At 30.3% G+C, this 27,354-nt stretch overlaps 2 protein-coding genes across 2 annotated transcripts in view; both read right to left on the bottom strand.

Moving 5' to 3' along the window:
- Positions 1 to 27,354, bottom strand: part of LOC111685427 (tyrosine-protein phosphatase 69D) — a 210,655-nt gene that overhangs the window by 166,381 nt on the left and 16,920 nt on the right. The window lies entirely within an intron of this gene.
- Positions 11,922 to 13,252, bottom strand: LOC124419941 (kinesin-like protein KIF14). Its single transcript, XM_046951061.1, has 3 exons — positions 12,635 to 13,252; positions 12,394 to 12,580; positions 11,922 to 12,329 (listed from the first exon to the last, which is right to left on the bottom strand). The coding sequence occupies exons 1-3, from the start codon at positions 13,219 to 13,221 to the stop codon at positions 11,937 to 11,939; spliced, it is 1,167 nt and encodes a 388-aa protein (XP_046807017.1). The 5' UTR covers positions 13,222 to 13,252; the 3' UTR covers positions 11,922 to 11,936.

Below are 27,354 nucleotides of genomic sequence, written 5' to 3'. Positions count from 1 at the left end.
CATTGTTTTATCATTGCTATTTTTTGTTTATTTGTACAAATTAAATTTGCCATTTCAACGAAATCACCTCCATTTTGGCTAAGAAATGTATTAATTTTATGACCTTGGCTTCTTGTCAAGGCACTTTCCACTAAAGTGTCTTTAACGTCAGATTTGTGTGTTATTATGTACCCATATCTATATTAAGAGTAGTTAGTTGTCTTTATATACTTAAAACCCTTAAATGATGATGGGACTAGTTGATTGTTCTTTTCTTCCAAATGGCAGTCTACTCGCTTTCCAATATATACTACATGATTCACAAATACCATATCTTTTTCTAGTTTCTTCTTAATGTGATGCTTGTCTTGATGTCCCCATCTCGGATGATATAATTCTAATGTTGACCTGCTATCAACTGCTGAGTTAACATTTATGTTTGTATTAATTGGACGAATATTTGCTTTTGACAGCGTTCCGTTTACATCTCGACAACCAGATAAAACAAGATCACCATTGACTTTCGATATAAACTCACTCGATCGACTCTTATCATAGGCAGATAACACTGAGAAAAGTTTTTTGGTAATACCAGGAACATACCAAACATTTTTAAGTTGAATTTGCGTTTCTTTATTTTTGAAATTACTTCTATATTGCTCGAATGAGGTTCTAGTGGCAGGTATCAGCATTCTTGTTGTTATATTTAGTTTGTTGTTTAAACTTTGTTCCTTTCTTTTGGTTAAAAACCGACGCTCTTAAATATTTTTTTGAAAATCTTGATTCACTATTATTTTTATTGTTCCAAAAGCACTTATAATTTTCTTTTTTTAACTTAAAAAATGTTTAGAAAATTTTATTTTTGTTCGAAATTATTTTCTTAGTTATGTTTGCCCAAACCAATTGGATTTTGTTGAACTAACTTAAATAATTTTTACATAGCAATAACAAAACTCATAATTCATAAACTATATTGATAAAATACAATGTTCAAAAACAGTGTTGCATAACGGCATTAAAAGTGCAATTCTATCACTTTTTTTCGTCGGCTGCACTTATTTTTTAGAGCACTTTTTCGTCTTTTGCTAGAAAAGTGCATTTTTGACATTTTTTCTTCTATTTTGAACTTTTTATAATTAAAGAACTTTAAAGTTTAATTTGTCTAGAGAACTGAGATGTTTTGTGAAATTTTAAGAAATTGTCACAAATTTTTTTTGCATATGTTTATTGTAATTTATAATTTACACTGTAAAATAAATTAAGAAGTGAATTATTTTAAATATTATTGTGCAATAATTGTGAAAAATGTTTGAAAGAATAAGCTAAAAGAGCGTTGTTTTGTTAAAAATTTGGCGTCACTACAATAAAGTGACTACATGCTAAAAAGGCTAACACTTCCAAATTTTTTTTTTTTTTGAAAAAAAAAAATCATTAAAATTTAAAATATACAATAAAATAAAAATGTATGAACATGTAAAAACAGGTAAAAGTTTGGGGATGCCCAAACAACACGTTTTACCAAGATTTGCTCATTTGTTATTAAATTTTATTATGCTTAAATTTTATTATCGTGTATAGGTTTTATTTTCGGAATACGATATTAATGGTTTGGATCGCGGACCGAGCTCTAAGAAAGATGTTTTAAAACAAATCATTTTTTCGAATGTATCATAATACTAATATGTTTTAATAATTTATTAGGAATAAATTTATTTTCTGAAAGAGGTAAACTTGATTATCGCTGCACATGATTTTAAGCAAGTTATTATGGACGCTTGGATAAAATATAGACCGATTCTTATGGAATTTGATAGAGACATTTAAGATCCTATAAAACTTATTAAGGTTATATTTAATTTTGCATCATCCTTCAGGAATGCTGTTAAATTTGGAGAAAATGAGTACCGATGTTTTGGTGCTTGTGCTACTTTTGGAAACCTATCAAACAACTCAGAAAAAAGATTCAATATAACTAGTTTTTTTTTATTTTTATCAAATTTTTGAAATTTATTTTTGTTATTTTTTTTTTTTTTTTTAATTTCGAAAATATTATTGACAATTTATTCCAGAATAACAAACTTGCGTATTTGAATATAACCCTCATAATTCATTTGTTACATCAACATTTATATTTTTTCCTAAAAGCTCTTTGAAGTATGAGTAATTAACTTGATACCTATTCACCAAGATTTAAAATTATTTCAACTGAATTTTCAATATTTTTGCGATAAGAATACATCTGCTAAAGTGTTGTGAATAAGACCCATAAAATTGTTTATATAAAAAATAACTAAAACTATAAATATTAAATTTTTTCCGAACACTTTTTTAGCATTTTTTTCTTAATGAATAATTAAAAGATTTTGACATCCTAGAAGAAAACAATATAGGTTTTATATCCTTAAGAAAATCGTTGTTACCTACCTAGTGTTATTAGTTCTTTTATATGCATACATATGTACATATGTATATGTTTATTCTTAGGGGCATTAAACATTTTTCGAACAGGTTTTGTACCTTACCCTTTCCGAATTTGATAAAACTTGGTACACACATTCTTTGTATCAATACGAATTTTAAAGTTCACCAAAATATCTAAATTCATTACAGTTTAGATTTTATTAAGGTTCAAAATTAAAATTTTTCAAGATTTTTTTCAACCAGTATTAAATTTGACATCGTAAGGAGTGAGATCGAAAAATTCTTAACACACGTTTTTCATTACATTTTTCAACCAAAGTATTATTTGATTTTTTTTTTGATCAAGTTACCTTTGAAAAACATGTCAAAAAAATTGCACGAGTTTAAAAATTTTACATGTCGTAGGTACCCTAATCTGAGCCGCCACAGTGCCGTCCCTGGGGCATCTTCATCTTCAAAAATAAAAAAACTTTGGCTCACGCCAAATTTTATCTCGATCGGATCAGTCGTTTAGAAATGCCAGATTTATTTCCAAAAAATTTCGATTCTGCCCCACTGTGCACTGGTAGTGAAGCACCAAGGGTATGCTAGTTAAACATATTAGACTTAAAATGATGGAAATGAAAGCCGTTTAGAGTAGTTAACTTTTGCCTAAATTAGTATTTTAATGTAAAATATGACAACTTACATTTTAATTTTATTTATATAATCCTTGGAGATAAATACTTTTTTGTATTTATTTAAAAATTTCACTAAATACGAATACCACTATATGATAAAAGACCAAACATAAGAAGACCCATGACTTCAAGTTTGCCCTAAGTCATGCACTTGAATTTTGATTTACTCTTCGATGGAACTGTTGTTGCTCTTATCACAAAGAACCAAAATTGTGAACATATAAAGTCAAAAAAAAGTTATCTTCATGATCAGAATCACAAAAACTTATTTTTTTCCTTGTTCAGGTCTACAAGTAGAAAACCGCTGCTATCAGACTGTCGTCCATCTTCTTTACATACATGAATTAGTATTATTAATTTATATAATACTAATTCTTTTTTAATATTTTTGTAAAAGATAGCATTGTATCTCAATGTTGAATAGCGCGTCCCAAAGAACAGCATTTTTAAGAATTTCATGTAGAAATATCACTCAATCGTATTAATGTACTGAACACAAGAAAAATAAAATTATATTTTTTGGAATGGTCCTCAGTATAATTTGTGAAAAATAAAACATTTTCGAATTTTTTGAAATGGGTCTCGAAAATTTCATAATTTTAGCGAGAAAAATATTTTTAAGAATTTTGTAGAATATTTTTGGTCCACAAAATGTTTTTAGTGAGATTGAGAAGCATTTTATTTTCGCTTATTATCGAAATGGGTGTCAAACTTGTCTTAATTTTTTAGCTCATACATAAAAATATTCCACAAATTGTTTGGTATTTGGTTCAGTCTATTTCATAATTTTTGAATTTTGTATGCCCGTTATAAATCGTTTTGCGGACCAGAATACACTAAAAACTAAATTTAAAAACAATTTAATTATTTATCTGCGACAAGCTTAAAATTGCCAAATTTTTTACATCCAATCCGAAAAGGTTGCAGAAAAAAAATTTTAAACATATTGTACTGAAACCAAGATTTTCAATCGCATGTAGAAAACTGAGGACCTTTTAAAAAAAATTGTATTTATTGTAAAGTTGAAGTAAAGAAAAAACAAATGAAATTAAAAATTTTTCAGGAAACTTTTCACTTTTGCGACTTACCTATCATTCCTAGGAAGTTCATATGTTATAAAAAGTTGTTTATTGAACATTATTGTAGTTGAATGTTTCCTTAGATTTTGAACAGTTTGCTGTTTATAGACCTATAGAAAAATGTTTGCGATTCTGATCATGAAGATAACGTTTTTTTAACTTTATATACGGGTCTTCTTATTTTTGGTCTTTTATCACATAGTGGTGTCCGTATTTGGTTATTCAACCATGTCTTAAAAAATGACACGCAGTGATAGTTAATTTCATGTCATGAAAAATTCAAAAAGTACCTTTTGAAAAACGAAAAGTACTTTTATGTGGGTTCTCACCTGAAGGACATTTCACATGAACACACTTTTCATACATAAAGCCTAATTAAAAAGTAAAATGAAATTTCATACGTATAACAAAAAAGAGAATAAAAGTCATATGATTATATTTTTTGTATGTGTTTACATAAAAAACATTCCTGATCTAACGCAACCTGATTGTTTTTTGAATCATTTCAAAAAATTATGAGAGTGATACGACTGTCAAATTTTCCATTCGTATTCTCTCTTTACATGTGATGGTTTCATTACATATTGCGTTTAGACCAGTGTTGCCAGAACTCCTTCAGAATAAAGTGCAAAATGACTGCCAAAAAAGTGCAAATTCGCTAAAAAAAAGTGCTAAATTCGTATCAAGTTATTGTTCTTTTTACAGGGTCGTATATATGCGAAAAATTGGAAGCTGTAATTGAAGAATTTAAACTTGAAAATAAAATTCATATGGGTATTTCAGATAATGCAAAAAATATGAAATGTGCCATGAAAATTGCAGATTTTCCATCGTTTGGTTGTATGGCACATACAATTCATCTTATTGTACAAGAAAGCTTAGCGCCTTATCAAGAAATAAAAACTAAATGTAGATCAATAGTTGGCCATTTTAAAAGATCAGAGCAAGCATACCGAAAATTAAAAAAATACAAGAAAAATGCTTCTTGCCATTGCATCAACTTGTACAGGATGTTGATACAAGGTGGAACAGTACCTACTTAATGATGTGCACATTAATAGAACAAAAGGATGCTTTGTGCTTATATGCTATTAAAACTAAAAAAAATAGAAATTCTTACAGCTAAAAAGTGGAAAATTATAAATGAAATAGTAAATTTACTGCAAAGCTTTTATGAAGCTACACCTGATATCTCGAGAGATTCGGCACCGATATCATTAGTAAAACCCGATCTTAATATTTTTTCAAAAAAAGAAGCACAAAGCATTTCTTTTCTAACTAAAAAGTACAAATTTCTTTATTTTTTAATACTAATTTTTAAAAGTACATATGTATATTTTTATTAGATGTTATGAATTCGTTATTTTTTGTTTTTATCAATAAATTCCAAAAATGTATTTCTGTTTTAATATTTAATAACAAAAAGTTCGGGTTCGCCGAACTTTGAAAACCGAACTATATACGAGGTTCGGTACCGAACGAAATTTTGAGTTCGTTCGGACTCTAACATACATACATACATACATACATACATACATACATACATACATACATACAAACATACATACCAGAGAACAGAATGAGACCATTCTGCTGATTCGCAAATTTCTGCTGATTCGCAAATTCATTGCTTTTGAATTGTCATTACTACATGATATATATGAACATCATTTCTTTTTATGATTGACTTGTTTACAATCCCGTTAATAATGCTATTCATCATGCAACGACATAAGAAAAACAACTAAAAACATTCACACCATTCGTGGAATGTGAAATTATTGAGCAACAAGCTTGTTTTTAGCAAATTTAAACAATTTTATTTGGAAATAATACTATATCGAGTTGATTGTTGGATGTTTGTCTTCCTTTGTGGAATAGGGGGCTAGTGGGAGCCCAATCAAAGTTGGACACCACCGTTCTCTATTTTTTTATTTATTTTTTTTAATATTCACCAAATGTGTATAACATATCTTTTAGTTCAAGAATTATTTACGTTAATTTATTTATTTTTTTTAATTTTGCTCGATCTTTTTTGTTTTTTTTTAGACTTGATGGGCTTTCGAAGATTCGAAAAATTTGTTTAAAATATCGAAATAAACTTTTATAATATTCTATATATAATAAAAATAAGATGCTTAAAGTTTGGACACGCTCATCCAATGTTGGATCATGTAAAAATTACCTATTTTTGACGTTATTTTCCAAAAAAGTTCCTACTTTAGAGTGCTTCAAAAAAACGAAGTTTCTAATTTTAACCGCCCCCTCTAGAATTGTTCTCTTAGTTGTGAAACTATATCATACAAAAAACTAAGCTGATAGAATAACGTTAAAAGGTGCCGCAAAGGCTCTGAAGTTTCCAAGTGCATTTACATTTTTTGCTCAAATTTGGCCATTTAGTAATAAATTTTATTGTAAAGGAATCGAAATGCACAGAGTAAGCATTTCGGAAAAAAATATAAAACACAAAAATTGCTTAGAAACTTTAAAAGTTATAGCAAATTCCCCAGCACATGAATTCGAAATGTGACTAAAAAAAATTACTTTTTTAAGCAAATTTCAAAATTTTTAGAAGATCTCATAGGGATATAAAGACAATAAATAAGTCCATAAAACGGTAAAACATAAATCAATTGTTCAATTCACAATCGATGTTGTATCGTTGTATGCGTTGTATGTCAGCAGCTTTCTATGCAAAAGTTCTATACAACTCTTACGACAATTTTTCATAAGTTTTTTCAATATCGTAAGAAAATTCAGTCTTGTCAATTGTTTATTTCAGCATATAAATAAAAAATTTAATCGATTTTGGCATTAAAAACGATAAAGTGATAACACAGAAATTACAAACAAACAGCTGTTTACCAAAACAAAAATAAAATTTAATTAAAAACTGTTTACTTATTAGTTTAAAATGTGGAATAATTAAAATAATAGAATTTTAAATAAAAAGAATTTAATTTGGTTTATTTTGCTCGTTTAATTAGTTTAATATTCTTTGGTTTTTGTTTATTTTTAACATTGTTTTGATGTTTTTTTATTGTGAACATAAACTTATGACTTGCTACAAAAATCTGTTCACAATCACTGTTACTACACTTTAGTAGATACAATATACAACTTGGTTGTGAATTGAACAAATATTTTCTACAGATTAGTTGTAGGAGGATCAGAGGATTTCGGGATAATCGCATTTTTCATGTTTTAGAGAATATGTATTAATTCTTTACTGTAGTACATTTTAAATAAAGTATTTTCCGAGTATTAAGGCCCAAACACAAAAAAAATTCAGATCAATATCATTTACAGATCCAAAAATATACGTTTTTTAATTTAAAAATTCAAAAAATTTTAGATTTTTACCGTTTTTTTGCCCAAAATGTGTCTTAACTTTTTTATTAATAAAATAAAATTTTCTTTAAGAACATATAACAATTTTATAGTTTTCTAAAAGGTATCTTTACGCAGAACGCTTTGGCGTAAAAAAACTTGTCCTATTTTTTGAAAATGTTGCCACTGCGTCCTTTCGAATATGACCTATTTTTTATCAAAACTTCAACTTTGGGCGACATGTTCTAAAATCCCAAAGCTGGGATCAGAAAACTGAAAGCAGTTTTGGAAACCTCAATATGTTTTCTATTTACTCCAAAAGTATTTTCCCAGCCCTGAAAGAAATGTGGACCCTATGGGCAAAAATGTAAAAAATCCCATTTTTGGGATTTTCATTCCTATTTTTGGGAATCGCGGGATGCCCTTAATATCTTTTTTTACTTAGATATGGAAATTCTCGACCCTTTACAAAAAATTTCAAGCCAATATCTCAATTACATTCAAAAATATGTTCATTTAAACCTGTATCCTTTAATTTCATATTTTTCATATTTTAGTATTAAATATGACAGAACATGTTTAAATCTTATATTTACCTATTTTCTATTTGTTTACTTATCCTTATAATTGAAAGGTCCTATTATGCTTAAATTTTCAGAAATTTATAACTATTTTTACCTAAATTTTTTCGACAAATCATTTCGTTCTGTTTCGTTTATGATCATGTAGGTAAAAAAATACAGGTAATGATAATTTCGATTCATTCACTAATAAGAAATATCAATGACTGAATTACAGGTTATAGTAATATAGTCCTAAATGTTAATAGGTAGACAATTCGTAATTTTTTACTTTGGAATACCTGTATCGGAAATGACAAGAATTGGTATATAAGTAAACTTCTCAGATTTTAAGTACCATATTGAATAAATCTACAATGAAGATTACATTAAAGTACGAAGAGTTGTGTTCCGTTTTATGGAGTGTATCTTCAAAAGGGCCAGAAAGAATTGAAGACATTTTAAATTATATAAAAACTACTATATAGTAGTAGTAGAAAAGTAGACAAAACAGGCATATCAAAAATTGAAAACTTTTTGATGTAAAAAGTAAGTCTGTGGATGGAAATCAAAAGAAATTTCGAAATTTTGTAGTTGGATGGACACTAGTACGGAAATCTTAACTTACAACACATCAGCAGGAACGCCTTGCAAGTCATACGAAGACTTATGTTCAAGGTCAAAAAAAAGAGGGTCACACAAAAACTTTTTTCAATCTCAAATGAGGAAATTGCTGATAAATTTAACGAAATGCTGAAAAGGAAAACCAACCTATGGATACCGTACATATTGCAACTATTCTTCCTAATGCATCACCAAAACGACTTAAGCGAATTGTGGAAAGTATACCAACTCCAACATCACAATCAAATTTTACTGAAGAGGAAGCAATAGCGCTTATATTGGAACTGGGTCTCAGTCGAAATAAATACCAAATATTAAGGAAAGCTCTGCAAGAAAAAGGACACAATATATTACCATCATACAAGGCGATCCAGGAAAAAAAAAACTATCCTACCAACACCTATTGCTGTTAATGATGTGGAAGCTTGTATTGATATATCATCATTGCTCGAAAACACAGCATCAAGAATTGTGTCAGACTTTTCAGAAGACCAACTAAGGAAAATTCATAACTGTGATGTTGTCTTAATGTGTAATTGGGGATGTGACGGTTTATCAGCACTTCCAGAATACAAACAAGCTTGTGGAAGTCGGACATTAGCAGACTACAAAAGTGTATTTATGTCATCATTAGTGCCATTACGAAATCGTCAAGCATCGGAAATTCATTTAAAGATATATGGATCAATACAACTCCGGGTTCAAAAAATTTTTGTAGACCCATTGGATTTGAATATATAAAGGAGTCAAAGAAAACAACAAAAGATTTAGTGGAATATTTAAAAGATGAAATAAATGCACTCGAGCCCATTTGCATAAAAATAAAGGAATTCTCTGTTAACGTATCATATCAGCTACGCTTAACAATGATTGATGGAAAGGTCAGCAATGCCATAACAGAAACTTCTTCCTTCTGGAGATGCTCAATATGTAATGAGAAAAAGTCGCAATTCTCAAATATAAACAAAAGCAGAATTACTTTTTACACATAGCTTACGACCTCAAATATAGAAGTGTGCCAGAGAATCCTACTAAATCAACAAAAAATAATGAAGAATTGAAAGAACTGAGAGCTGCGGAAAAAGCAGAATCCAAGAAGAATTTAAAGTTCAGATGGGATTAAACATCGACAAACCACTTCCAAGTTGCGGTAGTACAAATGACGGTAATACGGCGAGAAGGTTTTTTCGTGATTTTGAAATTACTTCAAAAAAACCTGGAATCGACAAGGAGTTGCTTCGAAGAGTTAACACTATTTTAATGGCACTGAATAGTAAACATAAAATTAATGGGAATCGATTTGGGGAATATACACCTGAAATTTCTAAATTTCTTGTATCTCTGTATCCATGGAGGGAACTAACACCAACAGTACACAATGCGAAAAAGATGGATTTAAAGGACTTATATTACCTTCTGGATATATATACCGATATGACAGATTATTTTATAGAAAAGAAGTAGTGTTAGGAATTAACTATATAAGTAGGTTGTAACAATTAATTGTATTATGTTTAAGATAAACAGTTCAAATAAAAAAAGCTATTATACTAACTGATGATATTGTATTAAATTGTGTTTTATATTTCGGTGGGCGGGAAAGGTGGTTTGTTTGGGGTGATTTAGGTGTTGTTGTGCGTGGCTCATAATAAAATTATATTTTTTTTATTGTATGTACAATGTTATAGTCTTTAATAAAATAATTAACAAAATAATTTTTAAAAATTGTTCAAATATTTTATTCAACACCAAATGTATGTTCTGTCATACTTAATACTAAAATATGAAAAAGATGAAATTAAAGGTTACAGGTTTAAATGAACATATTTTTGAATGTAATTGAGATATTGGCTTGAAATTTTTTGTAAAGGGTCGAGAATTTCCATATCTAACTAAAAAAAATATATATATAAATATGGACTAAATTGTTGTAGCTATCTGCGACCCTATTAAAATTTTGATATAAATCATAGTTTTAGAAATTTAACAAATATGTAATACTTATATGACAAAATCTTTATTTATGAACAAAACTAAATGAAATCTTCAACGCTTGTTAAATTTGTCATTTCAAATAAGAAAAAAAGAAATAATGAATTTCTTTCAGGGCTGGTAAAATACTTTTGGAGTAAATAGAAATCATATTGAGGTTTCTAAAACTGCTTTCAGTTTCTGATCCCAGCTTTGGGATTTTAGAACATGTCGCCCAAAGTTGAAGTTTTGATAAAAAATAGGTCATATTCGGAAGGACGCAGTGGCAACATTTTCAAAAAATAGGACAAGTTTTTTACGCCAAAGCGTTCTGCGTAAAGATACCTTTTAGAAAACTATAAAATTGTTATATGTTCTTAAAGAAAATTTTATTTTTATTATAAATGAGTAAAGACACATTTTTGGCAAAAAAACGACAAAAATCTAAAATTTTTTGAATTTTTAAATTAAAAAACGTATATTTTTGGATCTGTAAATGATATTGATCTGAAATTTTTTTGTATATTATTGGATTATTTTGTTGTTTAACTAACAGGAAAAAAAATTGAGTTCATTTGGTCCAAAATTACGCCGGTATTCAAAAAAAAAGGGACCAAGGTATGGTAAATTTTGTATCACTAAATTTTTAAATGCCTATAACTCGGATATTATAAGAGATAAGTAGTATGTTTAGCTTTCAGAAAATATAAAAATCTTTGTATTTGGATGAAAAACATAAAAATTGCACGAGTTTAAAAATTTGACATGTCGTAGGTGCCCTACTTTGAGCCGCCACAGCGCCGTCCCTGGGCATCTGCGGGGTTCATCTTCAAAACTTAAACTCGAATACTCCTTGGCTCCTTGGCTTACGCCAAATTTTATCCCGATCGGACCAGCCGTTTAGAAATGCCAGATTTATTTCCAAAAAATTTCGATTCTGCCCCACTGTGCGGAGCTTAACAACAAGTTGTCCATCCTCTCTACACCAAAGATTTCCATCAAAGTTTAATGTGAAATATATTCTTAATGAGTATAATTTTACTTAATAACACATTTTCCTCACAAAAGCTTTCATTTTTTTATTCAAGCTGAAAAATTAAAAAAATCTCTGAATTTTTCACGAAATAGCTTTTCGCAAGTGCGAATCTTATTTTTAATGTAAGATATGAATGTTTTCCAAATTGAAAAATGCAAAAAATTCCATAATGAAGTAAATTTTGCGATTTATATCATATTTTATAAAAAAGCAATTCACACACCTTTTTTTGTCCATGTCTGTGAGTACGTATATTTCAAAATAATCTAATAATAATTCTTACCATTAGTTGAACTTTGTGCAAGCTTCCTTGACTTGGTTGTTGCATAATATTATTAATTTCGTCAAACAGTTTAGATTCATTCATTTTCGCAGGGTTGATTAAGAGTATGTCGGATTCCATGGTTTTTATATTATTTTTCTTTTCATCAATTATTTTTTTCTCCGATTCCAGAATTTCCTTGTTGCATTTCAACATTAGTTGCTCTAATTCAATTTTATCCATGCGTTCTTTAACATCTCTTTCATGCTCAATACGGTTCGTTTCAATGTCAGACAATGCGATTCGCTTCTCCTCTTCCAATTCAAGACGTAACTTTTCTTCTTGAGTTTCGAGTACCTCCTGATAGGCCTGATAAAAGTCAGCCATCTACAAAAAAATATAAAACTTATAATTAGGAGAAGTAAGTTTTTGAATAGTGAATACAACCCACTTTCTTTTTCTTCTCTTTCTGAGAACAAAAAGGATTAGAAACTCGGAAAAAATGAGACCCTCCAATTACTAAGCGATCTCCATGAAAAATTTGTTTCTTACTTTTGACTAATTCTCCATTTAAATAGGTTTCAAAATCTTTGTTTTCTGGGGTAACATAAAGTTCGCCATTTATATTTTCAATTATACTGAAATATAAAGATTTTAAGCATTAAAAACATTACCAATTTTTTCATTATTACCAATGATTGTGAGCTACGAGTGGTCCATCAAGAATTATATCTGGTTTTGTACCACTTAAGGTAGATCTTGTTCGCCCAATTTTTACACACCCATTTGGTATTATATAAAAAAGAGTTTCAGTTAGCATTGGATCTTCTGTTAAATTGATCAGACAAGCATGTTTCTGCTCTTTATCTAGCTCTATTGCAAGCCCTTTTCGCTTAAGTAAATGTAGACCAGATTTTCTTAAATCGTCAGCTTCTTTCAAACGTTCCATCCATGATTTTTGTGCTAGCTGAAGTTCTTTCTCTCTTTCTGAAAGCTGTTCTCTTAGATTCTCAATTTCAGTTTCATTTATATTTGAAGTCTCAATTATAATTGTTCTTGGAGTTGCGTTTGTACTAATAGAAAGCCGCTTCTGGCGTTCGTATTCATAGTGCAACGATTTTAACCTCTCAACTTCAGATTTTAATTCTCTAATTACTTTATCATGTTCAGATTCATTTACTTTCACTCTGTTTACTATGCGTCGAGCTTGGCAAGCATATCTTAGAGTAGCCAGTGTTTCATCTACATGTATACTTGCGGGAGATATTGTTGCCAACATAACTGTTTTTGAATTACCTCCAAGATTTTCCTGAAAATAAATTAATAAAAAGATTTGTATTTATGTACATTTGCTTATTATAAAATGCACTTTCCAAGAACTCAAAATGATTTATAGACAATATAAAATCAATATATTTTTCAAATAAATAATTTTCACCAATTTCAGTGTTATTTTGTGTAATGATTCCGAATATGGAAATAGAGTCCTACCACATGTATACTTGTGTCCCAAACATAAAATTTGGTAACTTTACAGAAGTTCTCTTCCTCTAGACTTAAACATATGCCCCTATTATGGTTTACAACTCAACTCTTTATTAGTTGAAATTTTGCTATTTGGTATTATCGATAACAACTTAAAATCTAAAGTTGAAATTTATTACAACTTTTTTGGAAAAATTACTACTTATCAGACACAGTTGTAACAAATTGGTTGTGATTCATAATACCAAAAAAAGTTGAGTCGTTTCAATTTCAATTCAACTGAGTTGAGTTGTAAACCATAAGAGGGGCAATAAACTTATGGAAGTGTTCAGAAAAATTAGCAAGATATGACCACGTTAACAGGAAGCACCGCGGAACAAAAAACCTTCCAAAAGGCCGGCAACTACGAGGCGTTCCGCTTTCGGGATTATTGAGCTCCTCGGGTACAAACCACCAGGGAACTCACTAAGGAGCAATCAGCTTCCCTTCAATGTGTTAAGATCGCTGAAAACTACAATACTCCTCCTCCCGTCGAAGTGAAAGCGGAAGCGGCGCCTAAACGGCAACATTCTGAGGAGGAAGCAGCTTCTGTAAGTCAGCAGTCAGAGATGAAACGTCCAAAACAAGTGCAGAAGTCAATGACGCACTCTTTCAGTGAGGTTGCCAAAGATAGTTTCATTCGATCCGTCATTGATCGAAGCGATGTTGACGGCAAGTTCTCAAAGAGAGCCCAGGCACTCATTCTCAATGCAATCAACCTGGATGAATCAAGGGTCACGAAAAACTAATGACTTGTGCAGCGTTGATGCTCAAGTCTGTCATTTCACTATTGGGTGAGGTATGTGATGGATCTAATCACATACCGTGCAATCGATAGAAGGCACGGTTAGCAACTCCACCTCTGATCCCTCCGAGAGAGATGAGCATCATCTGTACTATTGGCAATCACGCCAGCAGAATGGGTCTCGAATATAACGATTACTGTATAAATTGTAATAATGAGGAGGGAGAGGAAAAAATATCTCATAAATAAAATAAAATTTAATCAAATAGTTTAAATACATTTTTAAGAGATTTTTCTACCTCTTCACAAAACAATTTTTTTTATAAAACTAAGTAGAAATTTTTAATGTGGTGAACTAATACAATAGTTGCAATCATTAACTATACCATTATTTCTGATAGATTAAAAATTATGAGGATTTTAATTTATTTATTTATTGTAAGATGAGCTTTATCAGTTTTTCTTAAAAGAAAAACATAGCGTTTTCAGCGCACGAGAAACTTTGATGCATTTTTTATGGTTAGCGAATAACTGCTTGTTCATATTATGTGTTGCTTAAATTTCAGATTTTCAATAAAAATTATAAAAACTGTTGAAATGAAAATCTATATATAGATAACAATAGTACCTCAGCCTCATTTAATGACACATTAACATCACATTCTCATATTCATTTCCTTGACATGTTCCACTAGCTTACGGAGAAATAGTACTGAATTTAAAAATTTATTAATAGGGGATTTTTTTAATCAATGGATTTATTTTGGATTTATTTTATTTAAAGGAAATAACTATCTTTAGAGGCTGAAATTTCATTATCTGAAAATACACTGTATAAGCTAATACAAGGTCAAAGAAAAGTTTATTTCAGTGCAAAAATGGCATTTCTATAGCTATAAGTAGTAAATGCAATTTCGATTTATTATTATTGTATTAATAGAACAAAACCAAAGTAATTTTTAAGGAAATAAATTTGTTTCACTTTGCCTCTGACATTATGATTTGAAATTTATTTAACCTCAATTAAAACTTTTGCCTTGCCATTATCCACTACATGCAACAGAACTAACATTTGGATTTAATAAATCTAATTGTTTAAAAAATGCTGCTATACCCAGTGTGCTTTGCTACCATAAAAGCAATAAAAATAAAAAAAAAACACTTAACGATTTTGAATATTCTAGTTCTATTAGTTTCCCAGATAAATGAAATTTAATATTAAATTCATATGGGAGGTGCCAACCCCCTATTGAAAGTGCGCCCGTTATTCTCAAAATGTTCACATGAATATCAAAGTTCTTTATGTAAAATGTGAAGATTCTAGCTCTAATAGTTTCTCCATATATGAATCTTTCTATGATTCGTATATCCAGATGAAAATCCGCCGTGTTTTTTACAAAATGTTCAGATGAATATTAAAGTTATTCGTACAAAATTTAGTTTTATCAGTTTCCCATATAAATTTTTTAATTAATTCGTATGGAATGTACCGCCTACTTTTTATCATAAATAATCTAAATTGACTCTAAAGTGGCTCAAAATATGAGGACTCTAACTGTTATATTATATAGATATAATATATAACTTATAGTATACGCACAATCGGGATAAACGACGAATTTTTCCGAACGAATATTCGACGTCAGAAATAGAACACAGTTGCGTATATGAAAATGTACACAATCATTGCGTATAACAAAGTTCGTCGTACGTAACGAACTATGCGATAGGTTTATTTCTATTTATTATGCAGACGAACGACGAATTAATTGGAGAAAATTGTTTTAAGACCAATTCCGGTAGCCCGAATTTGCTGAAATTTGGCGGTTGTCAGTACAGCTAATGACAAAACAATACTATGTTCGAAAATTCGAAATCATATTCGAAAATTCGAAGTTATGTTCGAAAAAAAAATTTATGCTCTTAAAATAATTTCTAGGTCATAAAAACTAAAAATAAAATTTTCGAAAATTCGAACTTAAGTTTGAAAAATTTTTAAAGCCATTTTTAAGCCTTTGATGACACTAAGTTCGAAATCTACCACACTTTTGGACACCTTTTTTGTACTCTTCAATTCTCTTTTAACAAGAGCCCAATATCTCTCCACTGGCCTTAGCTCCGGGCAGTTTGGAGGATTTGCCTCTCTTGGTACAAATACCACATTATTGTTCTTGTACCACTCAAGGGCTTGTTTACCATAGTGACAGGATGCCAAGTCAGGCCAAAAATAAGTGGACACATTATGAAGTCTTATGAATGGAAGCAGCCTTTTTTGTAAACATTCCTTGATGTAAATTTCGGTATTTATAGAGCCCGTTGTAACAAATGATTGGCTTCTTTTGCCGCAACTGCATATTGCTTGCCATACCAAGAACTTTCTGGGAAATTTTGTCTGCTTTTGGGTCCTAAACTTTTCTTCAACATTCCCTCGAGCATCAGCAACATAAAACTTTTGACCTGGAAGTTGCCAGAACATACGTTTCGTCATCCATTTTGCAGCAAGAATATTTTTTATAAAACTTGACTTTAATTTCCGTGCTCTGTTTTTGGCCTCTAAATTTTTAGCAGCGTTCCTGTTAGGAACTTTTTGAGCCTTGTATGTTTTTAAACCTGCATTAGCTTTAACTTTTCGTACCAAATAGTCCGAGCACTGAGCTAACCGAGCTGCTTTCCTACCGGATGTGTTGGGAGCTCTTTTGAAAATGCGTTCTATTTTTTTGCCTTTAGAAACATCATGTGGACCATTCCTTCTACCTGAACCAGGTTTCCTATCAACTGACAAGTTCTCCCGGTACTGTTTAATAACATTGGAAACAGTTTGACGGCAGACCTTTGTATGCTTGGCCAACTTTTTGTAAGACCAAGTTGGGTTTAGTTGAAAATATTTAATAATTTCAGTACGCACTTTTTTCTGGTTACTCATTTTAATCAGATTAACAAAAAAATTAATATAATTGACATTACACGTAATAACTGACATGTTTTTCAAAGGTAACTTGATCTTGAACTTGAATTTTTCGATCTCACTCCTTGTGTGTATGTATGTAGTATAGCACAGTTTTTCTATTTTTATTTATACCAAACTATTAAATTGACCACTTCGCACTATTAAATTGACCACTTGATTCTTTATTAGCAATTCACAAATTTCTTTTCTCTATGTTTTATATTTTTTTATTTTATTTGTTTAATTAATTCTTCTTTATTATAACAATCTATTTAAACAATTTAATTTGATTTTATCTTTAATTATGGCTGTCTGTCCAAATAAACAAACACAGCTTTGATAAAAAGGTACTGATCATCAAATGTCAAAAAGGTACTTCATAAAAACTGTTTGACCCTGGGGTGTATTTCTTAACTTAAAAAAATTAATTCACAGTAATACGTTCCCTTGCAAATGTCAAACAAAAAACCAACTTTTTGTTTTTCTTTACTTAATAAATCACACATACACTTATACACTCTTATGTTTGTTCAATTGTATCTTTTTCCAAACACTATCACTTTATAATCAATTTACTAACCTTTTTTCCAAGATATATTAAAAGGGGATACTTAAAGGGTAAATTATTCCTCGTCAAGGAGACTTCCTTTGTACAGCAATATAAATCTTTTGTATATTTTCATTTCCATCAAAGTTGTAAATTAAATTAGTAAATTAGGATTTACACTTAGAGGAAAACTTACCGAAAATAATCGTTTTGTACTTAAAGAGATTGAAAATCGACTTTAATAAAGGATTACATAAATCATCAGTTTCAAAAACAAAATTTAAATTTAAAAATGTTCACCTCAAGTTAACTCCATAGTCAAATAGGATTAAAGTATATTTTTTATACCTAATATATAATGTTTTGTTTTGTATCTGTTATTCCTCTAATTATATAGAGCATTGTTCAAATAGTGTTTTTTTTTCGAATTTTTGAACTTTGGTGTTAAAGTGCTTCAAAGGGTTAATTTAGCTTTCTTTTACACTATTTTAAATATCGGACTACATACGATAAATTCCAGTAATTTTTGGTAAATATCGCCTAAAATAAATATTATTTCGATATGGTACACTGCAGATTCCAAAATATTCCGAAATTTTTCCTTTGAACTCCACAATTAATGGGCTAGAAAAAACTTAGTATATATATTTTATTTTAATCTGGATTATAAAGGCCTAAACTGACAGCTCGAGTTTACTGTATGAGTTTAAATTAGAGCGGTCACAATGAAAACGTCAAACTTGTGCACGACGCACAGTGGGGCAGAATGGAAATTTTTTGGAAATAAATCTGGCATTTCTAAACGGCTGATCCGATCGAGATAAAATTTGGCGTGAGCGTAGCCAAGGAGTATTAGAGTTTAAGTTTTGAAGATGAACCCCGCAGATGCCCCAGGGACGGAGCTGTGGCGGCTCAAAGGGTACCTACGACATGTAAAATTTTTAAACTCGTGCCATTTTTTTGTTTTTCACCCAAATACAAGTGCTCGACGAGATCTTGAAAAAACATGCTTGGACATACTACTTATCTCTTATAATATCCAAGTTATAGGCATTTAAAAAATTAGTGATACAAAATTTACCATACCTTGGTCCGCCATTTTTTGAATACCGGGCGTAATTTTGGACCAAATGGACTCAATTTTTTCTTGTTAGTTAGACAACAAAATTTTCAATAATATAGAAAAATTTCAGATCAATATCATTTACAGATCCAAAAATATACGTTTTTTAATTTAAAAATGCAAAAAATTTTAGATTTTTGCCGTTTTTTTGCCCAAAATGTGTCTTAACTCTTTTTTTAATAAAATAAAATTTTCTTTAACAACATATAACAATTTTATAGTTTTCTAAAAGGTTTTATGGATTTTTTTTTTTTAAAAAGCTAATTTAATTTAAGTAAATGTAAATTTTTCAACTTTTAAAAAGCGTGATATCAAACCTAAGGACTGTCTAAACAATATAACAAATTAATTTATTTTTTTGCACACAAAATATATTACTAAATTTGGTTTCTAAATAGACACTGTATGTACATTAGAGTGCTCCAAAAAAACTAAGTTTCGAATTATGAACGCCCCCCCTTAAATTGTTCTACAGGTTATAAAAATAAGTCGTGCAAAAAATTAGGTCAATAGTACTACGTTAACTGGTGCCGCAACGGCTCTGAAGTTTAAAGATGCATTTACAAGGGGAAAATAGGCATTTTTTTCAGTTTTCACAAAAGTTTTGCCATTAAATAATTTGTTTTGTATTTTATTGTCAAAGAATCGTAATGTACACAGAATTAGCGTTACAAAAAGATAAAAAACACAAAAATTGGTTGAAAAATGTAAAAGTTATTAAAAATTCCCCAGGCCATTATCGTGTCTCAGAGCACTTGAATTCAAAATGTGATAACAAAATAAACAAATTTTTGAAAATATTCTAAAAAAACAATTGTATTACTTAAAATACGCATGTAGTTACTTGAATATGATCTTTTGTCCTTATAGAATAACGAAAACCTGTTCTCAGTATGGTCGAAAAAATTTTATATTTTTAACGGTCGTTTCAAAATTCAAATTTTAGTTTTTTGATACTTTGTTTAACAAATTTCAATATTTTTTGGAGAACTCATAGGGTTTTATGGACAACAGATAAGGGAATAAAACAGTAAAAAAATTAGGTCAATACCTCTTATAGTTTGCCTGTACCTGCAACTTGAATTCAGCGGATTTCGGGATTGCAAACGGGTTTTATTGAAATATGTCCAAATTGGCATGTTTTTAAAACATCGGGGTCATTTTAAACCCCAAGGCCGTTTCAGGGTTAATTTATTTTTTTCACTATTATTGTAAATATCGGTTGTTAATAAATAAATTTCTTAAGTTTTATGATAATCTACCTAAAAATAATAACAATTTCGATTAGTTTCCATCAAAAATTGCAAATATTACAAAATTTGACCTTTAAAGTTTATGGGTTAATGGCGTCCACATTGCATGAAACTCTTGATTTTTATTTAGAAATATCTGGACTAATAAATTTACAAAAGGTTCCATTTAAAATACACAACAATATAATAAAAAGGCTAATTTTGCAAAATATTACATAAAAAAGGGTTTTTCTCGAAATCCGCTGAATTCAAATTGCAGGTACAGGAAAACTATAAGAGGTATTGACCTAATTTTTTACTGTTGTATTCCCTAATCTGTTGTCCATAAATCCCTATGAGATCTCCCAAAAATATTGAAATTTGTTTAACAAAGTATCAAAAAAACTAAAATTAAAATTTTGAAACGACCGTTAAAAATATCAAAATTTTTCGACCATAGCTGAGAACAGGTTTACGTTATTCTATAAGGACAAAAACTCATATTCAAGTTACAACAGATGTATTTTAAGTAATACAATTGTTTTTTAGAATATTTTCAAAAATATGTTTATTTTGTTATCACATTTCGAATTCAAACACGATAATGGCGAATTTTTAATAACTTTTACTTTTTCAACCAATTTTTTGTTTTTTTATCTTTTTGTAACGCTAATTCTGTGTACATTACGATTTTTTGACAATAAAATGCAAAACAAATTGTTTAATGTCAAAACTTTTGTGAAAACTGAAAAATTGCATATTTTCCTTGTAAATGCATCTTCAAATTTCAGAGCCGTTGCGGCACCAGTTAACGTAATCCTATTGTCCTAATTTTTTGCACTACTTATTTTTATAACCCATAGAACAATTCTAGTGGGATACAATTTTTTTCCTTCATACAAGCTTGGAACACTCTAATGTACATATTTGAATATATTTTTACATTCATATGTAATATGTATGTGCATACATAAGCATACACTTTTTAATGTAACGTATTTACACCTTTTTTGTTCTCCTGATACAATTAACACGAATTTACAAATTTACTTTTAATATCTAAATGAAATTGTCATTACATGTAAAAACTTGTTTGTAGTTTTTGCATCCGCATCCTCTAAGTATTTTTTCTAATTATATTACCTTTTACAATCAATACAAATACATACATTTTAATACTCCCCATAAAAATTAAACATTAATTTAATATACATTCAATAATTTAATTCAAAAATTTTCTAATTAAAATTTGGTTATTTCATGCATATGTATGTACTTTTTTCCCATAATATACATTAAACATTTATAAAAATTTATAAATAAAATTTGACATACACATGTTAAATTTTAGACCATAAGTTATTTCCTATAGTAAATAATATTTGATTTTGATAGTAAAAATATTGTAACCTCATAGTCGCGACTATTGTTTTGTTTCGTGTTTTCGACGGCACATATGTACTTGTATATGCTCTGCTTGCGTACATTTCAACTTCGAATATATGTGTAGGAAAATATTGGGTATTATAAATATGTTAGCGAGTTGATGCGCAATATATTTCATGTAAAAACATTTTATATATGTCTGTAATCTGCAATATGCAATAGATTGTATGGGTAAATATTTTTAACAAAAATACTAAAAATATTTCGAATGCGAGCAATTGAATATATTATATTCATAAAATATATTTAAATTTTAATATTGCATAGAGAAAACATGCATTTTAACCACGACCATGTTTTTTTCTCTGCGTGCTCTTACAGAAAATTATATCATTGTAAATGAGTCGTTTAAAAACCAAAACAAAAATAGTTTGTTATTAGAAATTTATCACTCTCTGGGATTCGTAATTACTTGATAATTGACCCAATTGGTAATTAAAGACCCTTTTCAAAAAATCTTCCGGATGTTCATATTTTGGTTTTAAATGTTATAATTTATTACTTTTTATACCCTATTATACGTTTGGGCTGATGTTTGTAACATACAAAAATATTGGTCCAATACCCACCTTAAAGTATACCGATCGATTCAGAATCATGATTTTTGAGTCGATTAAGACATGTCCGTACGTCCGTCTGTCCGGCTGGCTGTCCATGTAAACCTTGTGCGCAAGGTACAGGCCGCAATTTTCAAGATAATTTGATAAAATTTGGACCAAGCATGTTTTTTGGTACAGGGTCTAATTGAAAATCGGTCCATTATTTCACCTAGCCCCCATACAACCGTACCATAATTACGTCAAATATTCTATTATCTCTCTAAAAATTGGCACAAATAAGTTTTAAATAAGTATAAATGACACTGCAAATTTTCGTAAGGATCTGCCCTTATTTGACCCTAGCCCTCATACAAACCCCCCTTCAAAATATGTCTTAAACGTCTAAAATTGACTTGTAACCATATGTATCGCAATGAAACTCAACAAAACTAACTGTTATTTAAAAATATATCCTTTTCCCAAATTTCCCAAGGATCGGCCCATATTTGACCTATATAAAGCCTCATTTAGAAATTTTAGTTTTTTTTATCAATAAATTACTTAAATATTTTGGAATAATATTCAACATAAAAGTTTCTTTATAAAAAGTAAAAATTTTAAAAATATACTCATGGTGTAGGGTATTATATGGTCGGCCATGCCCGAATATACTTTCCTACTTGTTAATCATAAATGCGCTTTTCATTTAAGAAAAAAGTTCGTGTTCACCGGTTCAAATTTACCGAAGTTCGGGTTCGGTGTTCGGTACGGAACGAAATTCTGAGTTCGGTCGGACTCTATTATTTAGGTACTGTTAACGTTTTACACATATGAATCATCCAACAAAGTTGCAAAAAGAGCTTAAAAAGATTCTAACGTTGCAAAAAATATTATTGGCATACGTTATTAAAAAAATTGAAACCATTATTCAAAATTAAACAATCGCAATGAAATTTTGCATATCTAAATGTTATATAAAAATATATCCTTTCCCCAAATTAAATGAGGACCGCCAATATTTTACCCTAACTCACATATGAAGCCTCGTTTAGAAAATGTGTTTTCATCAGTAAATTGGTTAAATACTTTGGAGTTAAGATTAAATTCACATTATGAAAAAGCAGAGCTTAATAAAATTCTAACGTTGCAAAAAATAGTATTTGCATACGTTATCAAAAAAGTGAAACCATAAATCAAAAATAAATAATCACAATGAAATTTTACATAACTAAATGTAATATAAAAATATATACCTTCCCCAAATTTAATGAGGATCGCCAAAGTTTTACCCTAACTCACATATGAAGCTTCTTTTAGAAAATTTGTTTTTCATCAATAAATTTGTTAAATACTTGGAATTAAGGTTAAATGTCTCTTAATGAAATAAACATATATGTATGTTAAGAATTTTTCGATCTCACTCCTTACATACATACATACATACATACATACATACATACATACATACATACATACATACATACATACATATGTACATCATATGTGTATAATTTTTTATTAACAATTTTATTGATTTTTTATTGGTATTTTTTAACTTTTTTTGCAAATTTATTGAATTATTTCTTACAAATTTATTTCCGTAATTTGTTGCTTTTCATTATCGGAATTTTGTTTTGCTCATTTATTGCTTCTTCTTCCTCCTTTGCAAATTAAAAAAAGTCGCCCTACGCTCGGTTAGTTTGACTTTACATTGGTTTTCCCATTTAAATTTAAATTTAATTTCAAAATTGGGAAAACCAATTTTGAAATTAAATTAAAACTTTTTTTGAAAATGCCGTTGACAGCTCTCGAACGTTTTACCCGTCTTTCGGATTCGGTTATAAAATTTGAGGTTAATTTTCATACCATACGCGAAGAGGAGCATCATGTTTATTATTTTGATGTGTTGGACAGCGAACTGAAGATGTTATGGGAAAAAATGAAAATTGCTTTTGATAAGTGTATTGATGATCTCCAATCATCAGAAGACGCGGAGCCAGAGGATATTCAAGTGGCTGAAAGCAAATTTAATAGCTCCAAGAACGTCTATGTGCGTTGTTCAAAGCTTATAAAACTAAAAATTGATAAACTTGAGGGCAGATCAAAACCTAAAGAGTGCCCTACTATTGATACAAACTATGAAAACGTCAGTCATAATCTCTCTACCTCCCTGTGACACTGACATTTTCAGTGGCGATTACCTATCTTGGCTCACGTTTACGTATGTATGAAAAACCTCGAATGTTAGTAAAAGGTTTGTTTGAGTTAGAGACAATTTCAAAAAAAACTAGCTCGTCTTTGAAAACGTTAGAACGCGAAATTAATGGTTTTATTACTGCCATGGCAATTTATGAAATTTCTACTCAAAATCGGGACCCTATTCTAGTTTTTATTTGTATTCAAAGATTACCTTCTCAGACAGTGACATTATGGGAACAGAGCACAAGGACATTATGGGAACAGAACACAAGAAAGGATTTGGATATGTTTTCGTCGAAAGAATTCAAACTTTGGATTGCATCCGCGATCTAACGAGTTCCAATGTTAACAAAAAAGGTTTTGAACGGAAAATAAAGGCTCATATTTCTAATACAGGCACTAAGAATACGTGTGTAGTTTGTCATAGACAGGGTCATTTACTACGTTTTTGCCGTCAATTCAAAAAAATGTCCGTTTCTGAGAGGTATAACGTAGTAAAGAAACATCATTGTTGTGTGAATTGTTTTGCACCAACCTATGAAGTTAAGGATTGTAAGAGCGAGCATAGTTGTTCCGTGTGTAGGAAAAGACATCACACTCTGCTTCATCGTGAGAAGCCTGCTGGTAATTCTGCTTCACCACCAATAGCAATAATTGGCAATACGCCAGAATTAAATTTGCATGAAGCTTCTACCTCTGCCGCTGTTCCAACTAATTCGAATCGCCAAGTCTTTCATATTTTACAAAATGGAAGACTGCTATGGTTTCGGTTCATAGTCATGATACGACGTATCCAACTAGAGCATTAATTGATCCTACTTCGGAAGCTTCTTTCATATCGGAACATTTGCGAAATCAACTGCGACTTCCGTCACATTCTATGAATGTTACGATTTCCGGTGTTCATAAAGACGGTTCTACAACTTCGAGAAAATGTTGCTCTATTCGAGTTGATTCCCCACTAGATGCAGGTTTTAATTTGGAAGTTAATGCTTTTGTAATGCCTTCTATTTCCGGAAATTTGCCTTCATTCAATTGTCCTTCGAAAATAAAAGGTGAATTGCGAATATCAGACTGACAGATCGTAACTTTTACAAAAGCAAGGCAGTAGATTTATTATTGACAAGCCCCAAGTTCGGACGAATTTAGTTGGCAGTTTAACGCCTCAAAAGACTGTATTTGGTTGGGTTCTGACAGTACCCGTTAACATTTCACCAAAAGATGCTATCAATGTATTCTCCACTACTATTGCCTTTTCGGAAGAGGATAATTTAAATGAGAATCTAACCAAGTTTTGGGAGTTAAAACAGCCAGCAATAAGGAAAATGCGGTCGTAAAACCACAAGGCTTATAGTGGTGTTTAACGCCTCGAATAGGACCTCAAAGATAAAAGTTTGAATGACTGTTTGTAGGGCCTTCTTTACAAGCAGATTTGGTTAGTTTGATTTTGAGATGGCGACTATTTAAGTTTGTATTTAACTATGACATTTCTAAAATGTATAGACAAATTAGAGCCCATTCATTACACACTTCTGTAAAGTGATATACGTATAGAGTCATCGGGTGGCGAAATTACCTCTAACTTACTAACTTCAAAGACCAAAGTAGCCCCATTGAAATCTGTGTCATAGCCTCGCCTTGAACTGTGTGGTGCAGTTATAGGGTCTGTAGCATCCAAGAAAACACTGGAAATCTTAATTGGTTTCACGTGCGTTCAGAAGGAAATCCTGCAGATTAGGTAGTAGAGGTGTAGATCCTCTTACTTTATCTTGAAATGAATTGTGGTGGTATGGTCCTTCGTGGTTATGTCAGGATTAATCTTAATTGGAAACGCTAAGCCTGAACAATATAGATACTGATTTGGAAATTCGGAAAATGAAAGCTAACGCTTCCTTCTTTACCCATTTTGAGGATGTATTGTATTTACGCGTTATTGCATATATATTTAGATTTTTTAATGCTACTCACCCAGCGAGGAAGGGACGTTTTGTTTATGAATCCAATAGAATATCCTGTCAAGAAGTTAAAATTGTGAAAGTTTAGTTAGCTATTGTTGCTCAAAAAGCCTTTTATGCCAATGAATATAGATAAGGAACCCTTACCGACAAAGGGCTCTTTAATTCCTTTAAATTCCTTCCTCTATGAACGAAATGTTATGAGATTTAATGGTATATTAGTTAAGTCACCTTCGTTGTCATTTTCGGAACAGTATCCCATCATATTACCTTACGGGTGTCGACTTGCAAAACTTATGGCGGAATTTGTTCATAAGTTCACGATTCATGGTGGGAATCAATTAATGTTGAGAGTTAACCGAACTGAATATTGGGTCCCTCGATTGCGAACTCTGATTCGAACAGTAGTTCATCATTACAAACGTTGCATTATAGATCTAAAACGTTCATGCAGTCAAATAATGGCTGCGCTCCCTCCGGAGCGTACCACGATCGATAAAATATTTACAAATACTGGAGTTGATTTTGCAGGTCCGTTCGATGTGAAAAACTTTACTCGACGTTCGTGTCTGATAACTAAAGGTTATGTATATTTATTAATTTTTGGACTAAAGCCATACATTTAAAAGCGACTTCGGGCCTATCTACTGACGCTTTTTTAGCCGCATTTGATCGATTCATTTCTAGGAGAGGTTGTTCTCAGACTATTTTTTCGGACAACGAACTTTGTTGGAACATCGAATGAAATAACTAGAAATTTTGAAACATTTTTAAAAGAATGCGAGGCCAGATTGTGATCGAGAGTAGGTTATGAGAGTTTGTCTTGAAAATTATTACCAGCTGGCGCCCCTCATATGGGTGGCTTATGGGAAGCTGGTGTCAAGAGTTTTAAACTTCATTTTCGGAAGGAAGTTCAAAATTGTAAATATTCGTTTGAGGAATTTTCTACGATCTTGGCTAGGATTGAAGCATGTCTAAACTCTCGTCCTTTGTGTTCTACTGCGCTAACTCCATGTCATTTTTTAATAGGATCCGCAATACTAGCTCCACCGGAGCCAACAATTTATGACAGTCCAATTAGTATTGTGAATCGTTATAAAAAAGTGAAGGCTTTAGTTCACCATATTTGCAAACGATGGAAGCAAGAATATTTAG

This window comes from Lucilia cuprina, chromosome 5 (assembly GCF_022045245.1).
Source record: "Lucilia cuprina isolate Lc7/37 chromosome 5, ASM2204524v1, whole genome shotgun sequence".
NCBI classification, from domain to species: Eukaryota; Metazoa; Arthropoda; class Insecta; order Diptera; family Calliphoridae; genus Lucilia; species Lucilia cuprina.
This window is presented reverse-complemented; position numbering and strand designations above follow the sequence as displayed.

Coding starts and splice junctions, on each gene's coding strand:
- LOC124419941 (XM_046951061.1), bottom strand. CDS start 13,221: ATGTTGGCAACAATATCTCCCGCAAGTATACATGTAGATGAAACACTG. Junction 12,581..12,634: donor CTCGTAGCTCACAATCATTG/GTAATAATGAAA, acceptor TTTATATTTCAG/TATAATTGAAAATATAAATG. Junction 12,330..12,393: donor AGAAAGAGAAGAAAAAGAAA/GTGGGTTGTATT, acceptor ATTTTTTTGTAG/ATGGCTGACTTTTATCAGGC.